The sequence below is a fragment of the Chaetodon trifascialis genome, chromosome 8 (genome assembly GCF_039877785.1).
Source record: "Chaetodon trifascialis isolate fChaTrf1 chromosome 8, fChaTrf1.hap1, whole genome shotgun sequence".
Lineage (NCBI taxonomy): Eukaryota > Metazoa > Chordata > Actinopteri > Chaetodontiformes > Chaetodontidae > Chaetodon > Chaetodon trifascialis.
In genome coordinates, this window is record NC_092063.1 from 6,020,158 (window position 1) to 6,035,471 (window position 15,314).

Consider the following 15,314-nt stretch of genomic DNA (forward strand, 5'->3'; position numbering starts at 1 on the left):
GGGAGCAGCATGGCACTTAGCCCGGCACTATCCCCATGTAGGCCCATGAGCACCTGTTGACGAGGCTCTGCACACAGAATAAGCCTGCAGGTTCGTTTATTATCTGACCCGCTTAAAAACCACAAAGGAAGAGCAGGAAATATGGACATAAAGAGCCAAAACTGACCTGCCTATTGTGGAAATGCTGAATGTGATGCCAGGAGTGAGTCTGATTATGGTCAAATCTGTACAGTGTGCTTTTAAATTGTAGAAAAGATGCTTTACTGTCTGAATGAACTGTGGTCTGTCGCCTGTAATGAATGTCTGGAGGTATTATTCAATAAAGTTTCAACCTCCACCACCTGTATTTTTCTGATTTCTATTCAGCACATACATACAGTAAGACTCCCATTTTCTTATGTGTAACTCTGAAGGTATAATGTTCATCATCTTTGTCTACTGTGTACAAACAAAACCTCAGATGTTGTGAGGGGTCCTTACCTTTCTTTGCCGCATCCATGTCCGCAGTTTAACACCACAAAATCACCTCAGAAAACCCACCATCAACTCCTCAGGGGATCTGCGATGCGTAACGGACCACAGATAAAAATTTGGACCCCCCCAAAAGTGTGAACTTTCTAGGGGTAAAAGAAGGACCATCTGCCGCCTGTCATCTCATATCCACATGCAGCTCGGCCGTGCAGCCGAGAGGCGACGGGCCATCCTGCTCACCGCCTGCTTGTAGCCTAGAAATCCAGTTAATCCAGTTTTTTACTAAATCCAATTTCTGGTAATTTCCCTACAGAAAACTGCAGTTGCTTTTATCTGGGCAGGCACATAACGGTGACGGATATTAAAACAAACGCGTCCCTGTATCCGCGGTGGTCAGCCGTCAGGATTAAACTAGTTGAGCCGTTTAAAGGGATGACAGTGGATATCTTTCAAGGGGAAGGTGGAGGTAGACTCAGGAGAAACCCTGCGGCTCTGTGAGATTTTACTGCAAAGATGTCATTAAGAAGAACAGAGGAATATTTAGAAGTACTGGCAGGATAGAGAAATTAGGATTGTTCACTGCATGTGAGAGAAACCTGTTTCAGGACCTCAGACAGAAGCAGCAGATGGGCGCAGTACCACGAGGGAGGCGGCAGGGGGCGCACTTCCACTGTAAATAGAAAGAAGGGCACAATCAAGTTTATAATGTCAGCGGTTACATCAGTGCATTTTAAAGCCAGAACGTGGAAAAATAACAGAAGTCTTGACGAACATTTTATGTCTTTATTGTTTGTTTGGTTTTTTTCGACAGCTGCAAGATAAATAGAATAATAAATATATTTAGACAATAGATAAAATAAACACTCTTTCTAAACAGTTTGAGAGCGAAACACAGGATCACACTGCGTCATCTCTCTTCGTGTGCAGACGCATTTTAAGAAAACACAGCTGGAGCTTTAAAAGTGCTTGGTTGCTTGATGATCAAAGTGACAAAGTGTGCATGATGAGCTGGAAAACTGAGCTAAGAAATTCAAGTCATGATTTCTAGACACTACATCTATTTTGCAATATTGCAGAGAAGACATGAATTGTTCTCGATCCTCTAATATGTAAGAAAATAACTGTTCAACAAAGATTCAAAATCACACAAGCGGGTGAGGCGAGATTATTGAGAAATACTGCAGAGAAAGGAGTGAGGTTTTAAGCACACACATCATTTAAAAACAGACACACTTCTTTGCATTGATTGCTGACATAATTAAACATTTAGAAACAGATTCTACCCACTATGTTCAAACTCAAAGCTGTGATGTAGCAGACCTCTCATTTCTCTTATCGCTCGGCCTTGAAGACAGTAAAACACTGGCTTCACTGTTTACTAAATCTGTGCACACGCATATGAAATCTTTGGAAGCTGTAAAGGAATAGTTTGATGGTTTAGGAATTATCCGCTTTCTTGGCAAGAGCTACATGTGGAGACAGATGCAATATCCGCTGGTTGTTTGGCAGCCTCACAGTGATGATAAGACTCCAGCAAGTGACCGGGCGAGGCCGAGAAGCAGACCGGCACAAAACCCCCTTAAAACAACTTGCTATTTTATACTTACGAAACAAATTAGGTATACAAGATTTGTTACCTTTGCACAGAGCCTGGCTAGCTGTTTCCCCTTGTTTCCAGTCTTTATGCTAAGCTAAGCAGCCGCTAGCTCCAACTACATATTTACCATACAGACACAAGAGTCATATTGATCTTCTCATCTAACTCTGGGCCAGAAAATAGCATATACAGCACAATTCCTCAAACTATTCCTTTAATATACGGGATACTGTAGATGTTGAATAATCAAATCGATTTTAAATATAGATTTTATTGCCATATTTAACCCAAAGTGGTCACAGTGAACCATTAACCATTAATGCAGAAAATGTGGCATGACATGCTGGAGGTCAGAAGAATCCATGTTCACATACAAACATGCACTCATAAATAACTAAAACTCACAGTAATTTACCCAGAGGCAATCTCAGAACCTTGACAACAACTTGACATTTTGGCTCCCCTCTATGAATGCAGATAAACTATGAATGAATAAATAAAAAGCTAAACTATCATCAGAGAGCCTGATGGGTTATGAGGCTGCATTTCTCCCAGTGCCTGTTCCACATGGACTGTTTACCTGCATGCAACCAAAGTCTGCTCAAAGGTGATTGGTCAACACTAAATGGACAACAAACGGACTACAAACGGAAACCAGAACGCTTCCGATACCAAAATTGTGTCCTTTGCCTACAGATTCTGCATTCAAATGCAGATCTCTGTCTATAGAGATTACCCCTGAGATAACAGCAAATAGTGCAACTACTTGACACCAGTGTACGGACCAGTATCTCCACCTCCTCCTGGTCATTCTGATACCTGCTGTAATGTCTGGTGTTCCCCCTACCCTCTGGTCTGACTTGCTGTGTCCACAGCTGGCCTCAGTCCTGTTTGCGCTCTACTGAAACTGCCCCCTTTCCCCCTGCTGCTGCTGACTCCCATCCTTTGGGGGTAACTGACTGGGATCCTCTGCAAAGGGAGTAGCTGAGGAAAACAAGGAAGACACAATAAAGTTAATTTCAGGTTTCTGTGGCAGTATCCTGTTCATCCATGTTGTTAATAAATCAAGTTCAAATGTATGTTTCTCTTAGATGCACTTAACCTTTGTTTTCAGTCCACTTATGCTCTTCAACTCATCTTTTTGGTGTGCCCACGTTCCCTCACCCTCATCCACTTAACCAGTCAAAATGTCTGCTGTGAAAAAACTGGCTTTCCTCCAGTCTCAGAAAAAATGCTGCAATTTGTTGCATCCACAGTGTGAAGAAGCGAAGGCAGTGGTCTGCTGTTTGTGGTTTCTGCAGGAGTGACACCAAAACCTGACCTCTGCCGTGCCCGTCATGTTTTAGACTATTTAGAACTCTTTTTTTATTAGAGACCATTGCAGCTCTGCTGGAGGTGCCTTAACACCACATTTTCTACATTTGGATAGTTAATCACAGGAATACCTGTCTCGCATGGCCAGACCTATCTTCACACTTCATTTTAGCACTGTAAGCACCATTTGCATGCGGGGAGGCGAGCCCCGGCATTAAAATGGCTAAATCCCAGCAAAAGAATTTTCCAAATCTTCATTGAAACTTGTCATTTTCAGTGTGTAGGTTGCTGAAAATGGCAAGTCGGAGCCTGTTGTTGTTGTACACGCAAATAACAGAAGGGGAGGAGAATGCTGGCTGAAATTGTCAGCCAATGGCAGGCTTAAGCCAATAGCCCACTTCCTGTGAGTCAGACTACAGGAAGACTAGAAAATCAACACAAAACAACTAATTGATGTCGTTGTGTAAAGAGGCTTTTCTCACAGCGCTGCAGACTAACACCGTGGGCTGCCAGTTGCAAACTGACCATTCACGAATGATTATTATTTTGCATAAGTAGGTATTAACAATACTGCAGTGAGAGCACTTGTGTTTGGAAGGTTGTGGAGGGTTGTACGGAGGCAGGAGCCGTTACACTGCACGAGCACTCATCCAGTGACTGAATGATTTTCCTCTTGTTTGTTTAAACCTGCAACAATGGATTTTTTGGCACTTGGGTGCAACTGAACACAAAACTGACGTATTATCACCTTTTAAGTATAGATGGCAAACTTGTTGGCAAACAATTGCTGACATTAGCATCAATTAGCATTTATCTGGAGTCATGTTTCTGTCCACCTGGTGAAGGTCCAATATACACCCAACTCCTGAGGGAAATATCTGTTTAGCAGCAAAAGTTCCACTCTGTTCACCACTCAATCTGCTTCACTTACGGTTCTGAAACTGCTGTGCTGTATATCTGGTTAGGAGGATCCCAAAACCCTCAATGAGAGCGAGCAAAATTCCCCCCATCATGGCAGAGCCCATCATCGTTAACGGCCCACCTGCAGAAAATACAGAATTCATTCAGTCGCACTGATTAATCTGATGTGGTCAGCGACGCAGGAAGCCAGTGTCAGGTTCATTTTGGTATACGAGCTTCTTCTTACTGCGTGCTGCTAGGATGGCCCCAGTCAGTGCACCACTGGTGATAGAGTTCCAAGGATCCTCTCTCCCTCTCAGGCGAACTAAACTACAGTCAATTGTAGAGAAGAGCCCTCCCCAGACAGCAAAGCTCCCTGCAAAACCACCAAAAACAAAACAGTGAGCGTTTGCAAGTCTGCTTTAATGTACAATTTTAGTTTTAAGCAGAGAAATGTTACCCATCAGTGTAATATAACAAACCGCTCTGCAGGTAAATCACTTAATATACACAACGAATGGTGGGATTTAACTCTAATATGTAACATAAGAATATTCCAAGATTTACAGTAAAAGAAACAAGTCATAGTTACAAAGGACGATCGTCTCACCTCCAATCTGTGGAGCTCTTATTCTCACAGCATTTGCGCTGCCTCTCAGTCTGTGCCCGACTCCCTGAAACATTAGCATTTCACATTAGAGGACTGTTGAATTAAGCCTTTTAAAACCTGACGAGACCAAATTGTATTATGTGGTGAACTCACTGCGGGGGCATTACGAAAGCCCTTGATCGCCTGGAACAGCCCTCCTCCAATTGCACCCATGGTGAACGCGCCTCCACAGTCATCCACGATCCTCCAGGGACTGCAGGGATGCATTCAGGAGAGAGGGGAAGAAAACGCAAATCATTATGAACTATGAAAATACTTGATAATTGCAGCCCTACATGTGCCATTAAATGCATATTATTGGCCAACTGCAGCCTGCAATTCACAAAATAAGTTATTGCAATGATTTGAAGAATCATAGCCATTGATTCTGGCAGACCCCTGCAAACACCAGTGACACCAAAGCCATAGTTCCTGTCCTGGGAGCTGGTCCAGGATTTGTCTTTGGTTGACATGAGTCTGTCTCTGTGCAGGACAACCATACATATGAGTAACATTTGAATTATATTTAAAGTTTTTAATTCTGGTTATCACATCTTCAGTTGTCTCTTAAAAACATTGGTGTGTTTAGCTTCAATAAAAAGCTGCTGTAGCTTCCATTAGCAACGTTCAGTTATCTGAGGCTTCATACTTAACCGCAGCTTTATCTCTTAATATCCCTGACCCTTCGCTAAGCTAGCCGGCTAACCCACAGAGCCTCTCCGCTCACTCTCTCCGCAACTCGAATATGACATTAAGAAGATAAAACTGTTGGCCACAGGTTAACATTTTTGACAATATAACGAAAGGAAATCATTTAAAAACTAATCTTACCAAGGCTCGCGGGCATATTCCTCCATGTTTGTTGTCGTCAAGAGCCCAGTGATACGTCATCATTGTGCGCGCCGTGTGCTGTTGTGGAAAGTCGTACCGTTCCCTCACCTCAGATCCAAGAGGCGATTTTGATAAAAAACAGGTAAGCTGGAGTGGTTTTTATGCATTCAGATTTGTAGAAAAGTGTGTCTTTTTAGTATTAGCGTGATGTAGGCGTATTTACGAAGCACACGGGTGTATTTGTTGCTTTATTCGTCCAGTTGTTGACATGGCTAACTTACGGAGCGGGCGGTGCGATTGTTCTGTGTAATTAAACGTTTTATTGTACATAAAATTGATTATTTTGAATTGAGCGAATATTTTTTAGCTTATTTGGTTGTGTTTGGAGATGAGAAACTAAAACAGGGTCGCAACACACACATAAACTAAGGCTTCACCGGGAGCCACAAGCATCCAGAGAGTCAATGACCAAACGCTACTGTGCTATATGAACGATACTGAAATGAACGATGAACCGCTGTATCGGCAGCAGTGAAGCTTCCTCAGCCAACCTTCAATACTGATTCAGGCACATTTTCTTACATCTCACGATAACTTTCACGGTGGAGTCACAGCAATATGGCTGCTGATCAATACAGGCTTTGATGTTATTTGACTGTGTGAAGAGGTGCTTTGCAGTGACTGTGCTGCAAAGTTTGAGTTAGTGGACTTGAAGCTGTTCCCACCATCAACAACCAAAGAGGGGACTTTCTTAAAAAATTCACTGCTGTCAAAAGTTTATATATAAAAAAAACCCTGCTGTGGACGCACACATATATGTAATTTTGATCAGTATTGACCAGGTTCAGGTGGGAAATTTATGTTGGTATTATGGCGATTTTTACTGTGGATTAATCTGGCAGCTATTTTATCAATGAACCATACAATTTTTTTGGTCTGTAAAATGTTAGAAAGCTGTGAGCCCAATATTTTGGCATCAAATGGCTCATTTTCTCCAAGAACCAGCCAAAACCTGCAGATATACTATTTACTGACACACAAACCAGAAGCTAAATATTGATTTTTTGTGTGTGTTATATTTATCTGTGGATGAGGGTTTGCGGTCCTGGTTGCATCCATCATGAGTTAATCCTCCCTTCTCTCTGTTGCAGGATGCCTCTACCCCCGGCACTGCTGGCCCGCTTGGCCAAGAGAGGGATTGTTAAACCGTCAGAGCAAGGTAGTGGCCTGGAGCCCATAGCATTCACACATTTCTCTGTATGTTTCATTCATTTTCCACATGTCCTGTACCGACGTTTCTCCTCCAATTCATCCAGAGATAGATGAGGAGATTATTGCAGAAGATTATGATGACAACAACGTAGATTATGAAGCCACCAGACTGGAGAATCTACCACCAAACTGGTACAAAGTGTTCGACCCTGCTTGGTACGTATACTTGATTTCCGCAATAATCTTAAGTAAAGGCAGATTATTATGATGTAAAATAACCTGCAGCCATAAAAATGTAGTTTCTCAGTCATTTGTAGCCTAATTTATGTGATGAAGGCTGTTGACTTTGTGGTGAAGAGCAGCATTATAAAATAAATGTGTAAATATGGCGTTTTGAAATTGAAACAGATTTTGGGAAAAGGACATTTTGGAATAAAAACTGCTGGAATTAAATTAAGAAATGACCCGCAATAAATTTACTTTCACTGTCGGGTGAAACATTTCATAACATGGTTATTCATGATCATTTTTCCATGTCTTATTTAATATTTAACACTTGTGTCTGCTGTATGTTGTGTTTATAGTAGTACAGGTTAGTATTGTGTTTTATTACCTTATTATGTTTTAATCCTTGATGATTGTTCTACTACTTCACTGCTGCTCTGCCAAGTTGTGGTGTGTTTTTATCCTCATTTAAATTCATTTAATGCATTTCTTGATGGCATTATTCATCATTACTTATCACCAATTAGTAAATCTGCAATATCAACCATTTAATTTTGCTTGTCCTTCAACCCACAGCGGTCTTCCTTATTACTGGAATGTGGAGACAGATTTGGTGGCCTGGCTGTCCCCGAATGACCCAACTGCAGTGGTAACAAAACCTGCCAAGAAAGTTAGAGGTATGGCATTTTAAAGCCTCCATAACTTAACATTTTGATGACACAGTTATGAGCATTGCAATGGACATCTGTTACATGAACTCATATGTGACTCACCAATCATTGCAGGTCTGGTCATCATTCGGCTCAAAATGCAGTTCGTTTTTGCAGAATTCTGGCAATAGTTCATTTTGTGGCTGTGTGCCTTTATTTTCTTTTCATTTTTCAGTTGAAGGAGGAGATGAAAGAACGGAGAGGCAGTTTGAGAAGCCAGACAGAGAGCGAGAGCGGGACAGAGACAAAGATCGGGAAAGGGACCGGGAAAGAGACAGAGAGAGGGATGAAGGCAGGGACAGAGACAGGAGAAAGCAGCGGAGGGACGACATAGCACCGTACAGCAAGAACAAAAGAGGTAATGTTTCCGTCTGTTTCATATGACACGAGCATTTTCAAATCAGTGCTTTTTACATGTGTCATATTTATTTTCCTTTCAGGGAGAAAAGATGATGAGATGGACCCCATGGATCCAAGTGCTTATTCTGATGCCCCAAGGTACAACATTTACAGTCACGATCATCAACAAGCCCTTCGTCCTTTCTTTAAATTCATTATCGCACGTCCCTAAAGTTGGAAGACAAGCACAGAACAGAATCGTTAGAAGCGTTAAAGCAGGGACAAAGCAGGAGGCGGAATCGATGCCTGCCTCCTTTCATTGGCCACGTTAACTCATTTGGATGCTCAAGCAGAGCTTTGCTTCTATTTTCTCTACAGATACTCTATTATAGATGATATCTACAAGTTACAAATGACCTGATTCTGATAAATGATGCCACTCTGTCCTCTTATTTACCTTTACAGGGGCACATGGTCGAGTGGTTTGCCCAAGCGTAATGAAGCAAAGACGGGTGCAGACACCACAGCGGCGGGGCCTCTGTTCCAGCAGCGGCCGTACCCCAGTCCAGGAGCCGTGCTTCGGGCTAACGCAGCAAACCAAATACCCAAAGAGTAAACCGAGCTCCTGGGAACCAGCAAAGACTCAGCTGTACAGTTCGTCGTCCCTTTGCTCACATCTGCCGTCACAGCCTGACATCTCTTTAAGTTTTCTGTGTGTTCTGAAAGTTGAGCGCTGAGCTTTTGTACCACCAGAGCATTCATACTCCATCGAGCGTGTAGAGCAGCTGTAAATATGTTTTTATATGACCTAAAGATTGACTTTCTTGTTGATGCTAGGGCCATTAGTGGACATCATTTGCTAATAAATGTAAAGTTAACTGTGAAAATGACCCTCTTCCTGGTGTGGTGATAGATCTTAAAATAACATCTGCGCAAATAAAATTCTTGACAATGTTTTATTACAAAATGGCAATGCTTTCAAATCTTAAGACATCCATTATTTTTGAACACATTACAAAAACAACATTTCAGATGGGGAGGGAATAGGACAGGGACTATCTGGATGAATGTGGATCAGTGGACTGCTGCTCCCACATAGTGACAAATACAGTCATAGTCCAGCGTGAACACTTTCTCCTCGTGTCGGTCGAGCTGGACCATCGCTCTGCACTTGTTCTTGTCCCGCTGCAGAATACGGCCGACCTGAACAAACGGAAATACTGCGATGAGTAACGGTAGAAACTGGTGCACACGTCCTGCAGGAAACAGGATCCTCTGCTCACCTGTCCTCTGTTCTCGCCCAGAACAACCATTATAGAATCATTTTCACTTTTGGGAACAATGGTTTCCAGCATGTCCTGCTTCACGTCTGCCACAGGAAGAGGAAACAGCAGGTTGTTAAAGAATTAAACAGTTGAAACATTTGGGTGCAAGAACGAGATAAGTTTTGACCGTCTGCAGTGACACACATAACGCCCAACCACTAATCAGTTATCTTCATTTAAGAAATGAGTAACATCACCCTATTGAAGAAGAAGAAGAAGAAGAAACATACTTTTTTATCACATCACACAGTTGCACACTACATGCACACGCCATGCTTCTTGTGAAATTATTTTCTCCACGTTTAACCCATCCTTGGTCAGTCCTTCCTCCGCTGCAGACCAGGAGCGGTGGGCTGCCAGCCGACGGCGGTGCCCGGGGACCCAGCTCTCTTCGTCTCCATTGGTCAGGTAGTGATCTTCATGCATGTTTTTAGTGGGGGTATATTTTAAGGAGGAAACCCCAGGTGAACACGGGGAGAACATGCAAACTCCACACAGAAAGGCCCTTTTTCCTTGAGCAGCAGGCACTGAAGGCATGCTGGAGGACACGCCCCTGGCGCCAACAGCGGGAATCGAACCCGGGACCTTCTAGCTGTGAGGTGACAGTGTTACCACCGTGCCACCCAACTAAAAGGACCCAGGTATGTTGGTTAACTTACACTTTAATAGCAAAGTAAAGACGTATACATGTTTAAAAAATCTGCAGTATCAATGTATAGTACATAATAGTGTGGTGGCATGGTGGCACAAGTGGTAACACTGTCGCCTCACAGCCAGAATGTTCCGGTTCGAATCCCGCTGTGGGCGCCGGGGGCGTGTCCTCCACCATGCCTTCAGTGCCTCCTTGAGGAAAGGGGCCTTTCTGTGTGGAGTTTGCATGTATCCTCCATAAAAATACCCCCACTAAAAACATGCAAGAAGATGACCACCTGACCAACGGTGACAGAAAGGAACCGGGTCCTCTGGCGCTGCTGTCAGCTGTCAGCCCACGCCCCCACCCCCCGTAACTCTGCAGGGTGTGTGAATTGTGACAATAAAGATTGTCTTTCTTTTGTCTTTCTTTCTTCATAATCCCCAATCAGGGCTTGTGCAACACGACATAGAGGAACCACGGGTACCTGTCTTCATGGTTTTTGGAATAGCATCTAAGCTTGCCAGATGTATAATGAAAACTCACAGGCATTGTTACAACACATATTTTGCACATTTCACACCAGAGAAACACCAGAGAGAGAGAGCTGACGCCAAGAGAGACTGAGACGGCACTCGTGACTCACCGTCTAACAGTCTTCCCTCTTCAGTTCGACACACACAGGTAGTTGGTGTAAGGACGTCCTCCACGCGCATCTACAAGAAAACAAGACTGAACTTAACAGCTGTGATTAAAAAAAAAACTTCAACTGCGACCTTTATAATTAATAAAACACTGCAGCTGAAGATATGGTGCAATATTTCATAGCTTTTCTTTAAACTGTATGTTTTTGACTGCTTCTGTTCCAGAACAATGCAATTAATCAAACATTCTTGGTTTAAAATAAACTCCATGATCCAAAGGAGGCTTGACACAAAGCACAGATGCTTGGATAATCATACGATATCTTGGTGGTGTATTAGTACCTTGGAGTTGTAGTACCTGCCCCCTTTGAAAGCTCTGTCTATAAAGCGAACTTTCAAGTCCCTCTGGAGCCAGGAGGGGGGAGCCGGTGGTCGCCGTGCCTCTTTCACTGGAGGCTTTTCTCTACAGAGGACACAGAAGACAAACGTGCAGCATGTTTCCTCCAACAAAACACTGACGCATTATTAACCAAGTGTATAAAATGAAAACATTTAAAATGCTGCTCAGTCAGAAAGATGAAAAGCATCTTTTAATGGAAACGCACCTGTCTTGACTGGATTCTCTGTGTTTCCTCTTCCTCTCATCTCTTTCTGAAGACTTGTGTTTCCCCTCGTCACTGTTACTCCTCCTCTCTCTCTCCTCCCGTTTCTGCCGTTCCCTCTCCCTCTCCTTCTCCTTCTCCCTCTCCCTCTCCCTCTCCTTCTCCTTCTCCTTCTCCTTCTCCTTCTCCTTGTCTTTGTGGGCTTTGCTGAGGCGACCTGGTTGGTGGAAACACCCAGTTATCTTGGCATTAAGTAAAAAGTGGCGACACAGACAAATGCAGACGCTGAAAATAAAAGATGCATCTGAATCAGTTTCGGGTTTTTTCCACATGAAGGCTGAAATGTCACCAGACTAGAGGATCAATGCCTCACACAACTGACGCTGCAACCAACAATTATTTCAATTTCCAATGGGGATAAATGCCGATCATAGCAGAATAGAAATATCATCTAATTTGGCGCACAGAATCAAAGCTCGTTCTCATCCAGAAACGTTATTCTTTCCTATTTCATTTGTCCAGAGTTACTTACTGAGGTCTTTGCTGTATTTGTCATACTCTTTGCGCCCAACCAGTTTAACAGCGTACTGGCTCACTGTCACAGTCTTGCTGCCAATAGCCAGCTTCACCATAACTCGAGCGTTGTCTGGATCGACGCCTTCAATCTGCAGCACATGAATCAGAGATAAAGTTACTCAGAGAAAACAATACAGAGAACAAACAGGTAGCTGTGTGATGCTTTTGCTTCAGGAGGTTAGAGCATGTCAATAATGATGAATATCACATTTCAGATCAACTTCACCTTGCCATATAAGTCTTTATGTGCCCCGGACTCCACCAGCACGCATCCGCCTGGGCCCATCACGAGTTCCTCCTCCTTCGCTCGCTCCTCGCCCGGCTTGGGGGGACGCTGACGTTTGCTGGGCTCCAGGTCTTTTATTGCCGAACGATCAGCTCCGAGACCCAAACCTTTTGGACGGAGCTGGTGTTCGATTGGCTTCACGTCTCTGTAGCAGCCAGAGAATGACAGCACAAAATCAATGAGCAAAGAGAACGTATTTTATTAAAAATGACAAACAGACAAGTAAAAGACAGTTAATTATCAAAGTTGTTGCCATTTATCTTTTTGTGGGTCAACTAATGAGCTGTTGTAGCTCCAATTTGAACACAACAGTGGTGCAGCTTTAGCATAATGTTAAATTAGGAGAGTAAACGTTAAAGCAAGGGCTCAGTTTGTGACTCACTGTTTAAATGTGCGCCCAATGCCTTCTGTTTTCTTCCAGCCCATCCCTCTCAGCATGGCGAGTCCATAGGCCTCAACGGGAACGCTCTCATAATCTGCATCTGTTGACTGACAAACACGTACATGTTTTGAAAATGAACACACACATTAAACAATCAAACACGATGAGAAACAGACACAACTGTCTGCATTAAAATGTGTATCAGGTTGAAATGAGGCGCTTATATAATCTTTGAGTTCTGAAGCACAGAAAAAAAACTGTTAGTGCCAACTGTCATGGAGAAGCAGTTTATGATGTCGGTCTTAGTCAGCCTTTTTGGCTCCAGGCTGTCAGACCCAGCCCGGGCTGACTACAGTCACCAGGCAGCAGCCACAGCAGCCCTCATCAGAGCAATGGCCCGGCTCATCTCTGTCTCCACTGAAGGCTTTCCTGTGGGAAGCTGGGAGCCGGCTCTCACAGAGGGGACGGCATTGAAATGCGCTGCGGGGCACAGCGGAGCAAGTTTCCCCTGACTCTCGTGTTCTGACAGTCACATCTACAGCGACTGAGGGCCGACATGGGATGACAGTGACGAGGCGCGAGGCCTCCGATGAAAAGGAACAGAAAGAGATCTGATTGGCTGCCCGCATGTCTCTGGGGAGAATGTTGACGCCTGTCTGCCACCCAAGCTTTACTGTACTGCCACAGTCATCTGTACCCATACACATGCGCTCAGCTGTGTGTGCACACGGGGGGTGTTTTTCTACTCAGTTGACCGTCAGCACTTTCACACACTCAAATTTCACTCAAAGTAGCCGGTCTACCAAACATTTTGTACTGTCAGGCCTTTACATATGCTCACAGAAACGCCTCTCTAGCAGTTTAGATTGTGATCTTCAAATCTGATACCATTTAAAGAAAATATATTTAACTCACAGCCTGACAGTCACTCCCTCCTCAAGCTGGTTTTACACAAATACTCTTGAGCAAGGCAGCAAACCCGAGCCACCACCAGTAGAAAGCTTGAAATAAAGCCATAGAGGCAACTCAACAAAGTGTATTTACATGAATGTTCACTGTTGGAAGCTATTACAGTATCAGCTAGTATTATCTAGATATCATAACAAGGAGCATTTTTAAAATAGGACAGTAGGATAAAAAAATATTTCAAACTCCAGTTAACAACACTGATTCAACACTTTAGTCAATTAATCTGAGATACCTGGAGCTTTATCCTTTAACCTGTTGTTCCTTATTTTTGTTATTTCTGTAGCATCCTCTCATGCCAGGATTTCACCAAGAAAGCAAAAACACCACAAAGTTTGTTTCCAGCATTTTTCAAATGTGTTGAAAGAGTTTGTCATTCAAGTTTGTTGAATGAAAGAGTCTTTCTGTCACACAGTTGGTATCCACACTTACAGATTCCGGCCGTAGATCCACCTTTATATGGTCTCCATCCTCAAAGCCGTCGGGTACTTTGTTTTGCATCAGCAGAGGGATGCTGAGGTTCAGGTTTCTTTCCGTCTGAGGGCCATTCTGCCACTGCTCAAGCTGCCTCCGGGAGTCTACACACACGGATTGGAGATATATAATGAACTGTGTATGAGAGCCTTCCAACCAAACACAAACACACACTGAACCGTATCTCCTGAATGAACACACCTTCAATGAGTTCTTTGACAGCCTGAGAATCCACAGAGTCACTGTCTTGGGTCGTTTCTTGTGTTTTGCCTCCACTGCCCTCAATCTGGCTCGCTCGGTCCGGTTTGTGCCAGCGGTTCTTCTGGATCAGAGGGATGATGAGCTCTTTGGGCTTCTCTGATGGTTTTGAACTGCAGGACAGACAGCAGTTAGCGAGCTAGCAGACAGGGCCGCTTCGAAACAATATTTGCTTGTTACTGAACGAAATACAGTATATACCGACTTTACCTATATGAGGTATACCCCTACTTCATATAAAAGCTAAATCATTAAATTAATAGCTAGGTATCAGAACGTAAACGTAACCGTTACGCTAATGCTACGATATGCTAACGTTAGCTTACGAAGCCCACCTTTGCAATTCATTCCTGTCAATTCCGGTCAAGTAATCTCTGTCATCTTTCTTCTTCAAAGTGTCGCCAGTCGAAGGTTTAAATTTGCTGACTGTTTTCGTAAAACCAAACGACACTGCCGCGTTTTTTCTCTCTCCTTGGTCCGCAGAAGCGAGAGACTGAGCGGCACCCGTATCGTTCCCGTGCGACGCCATTATTGTTTGTGATCGACAGGAGAAGGAGAAAAGAATTCTGGTAGTCGTAGTTTAATTTTGATTAACGTGTTTCGTGGAGGATTGTGCAAATTACTACAATTCCCACCATGCATTGGAATTAAAGGTACAACCACCCATTAGCACAGCGTGGATTTCACTGAGATTTACTAGCGGTTTGTTCGCGTCAGCTCGTCAAAATTTGATTATATTATACAGGAAAGGCAGAACAAGGTAGGCAGGGAGACAGTTTGTATATATTTACAGATAAAAGAAAATAATTTGTCTGTCCTTGATAATACTCGGTGAAATTAATTTTTGTGGATTAAATTGTCAAAACAGTAGACCTAAATGCAATATGGTAGTTTTGCGTCTAATATGTACACTTTCCTGATC

At 43.3% G+C, this 15,314-nt stretch overlaps 3 protein-coding genes across 3 annotated transcripts; 1 reads left to right on the forward strand and 2 right to left on the reverse strand.

Annotated features, from left to right (window-relative positions):
• Positions 1-1,276: 1,276 nt before the first annotated feature.
• timm17b (translocase of inner mitochondrial membrane 17 homolog B (yeast)) lies at positions 1,277-5,811 on the reverse strand. The gene is made up of 6 exons (XM_070968651.1): positions 5,763-5,811; positions 5,046-5,145; positions 4,893-4,956; positions 4,530-4,658; positions 4,314-4,424; positions 1,277-3,052 (listed from the first exon to the last, which is right to left on the reverse strand). The coding sequence occupies exons 1-6, from the start codon at positions 5,786-5,788 to the stop codon at positions 2,967-2,969; spliced, it is 516 nt and encodes a 171-aa protein (XP_070824752.1). The 5' UTR covers positions 5,789-5,811; the 3' UTR covers positions 1,277-2,966.
• A 15-nt stretch (positions 5,812-5,826) lies between these two features.
• On the forward strand, positions 5,827-9,211 carry pqbp1 (polyglutamine binding protein 1). Its single transcript, XM_070968654.1, has 7 exons — positions 5,827-5,904; positions 6,914-6,981; positions 7,079-7,190; positions 7,776-7,876; positions 8,085-8,267; positions 8,350-8,407; positions 8,714-9,211. Exons 2-7 carry the CDS (start codon positions 6,915-6,917, stop codon positions 8,862-8,864), a joined length of 672 nt encoding a protein of 223 aa, XP_070824755.1. The 5' UTR covers positions 5,827-5,904; position 6,914; the 3' UTR covers positions 8,865-9,211.
• gpkow (G patch domain and KOW motifs) lies at positions 9,187-14,932 on the reverse strand. Its single transcript, XM_070968652.1, has 11 exons — positions 14,728-14,932; positions 14,336-14,505; positions 14,093-14,238; positions 12,695-12,801; positions 12,253-12,457; positions 11,983-12,115; positions 11,454-11,667; positions 11,191-11,311; positions 10,851-10,920; positions 9,532-9,617; positions 9,187-9,451 (listed from the first exon to the last, which is right to left on the reverse strand). Exons 1-11 carry the CDS (start codon positions 14,919-14,921, stop codon positions 9,323-9,325), a joined length of 1,575 nt encoding a protein of 524 aa, XP_070824753.1. The 5' UTR covers positions 14,922-14,932; the 3' UTR covers positions 9,187-9,322.
• Between the last annotated feature and the right edge of the window lie 382 nt (positions 14,933-15,314).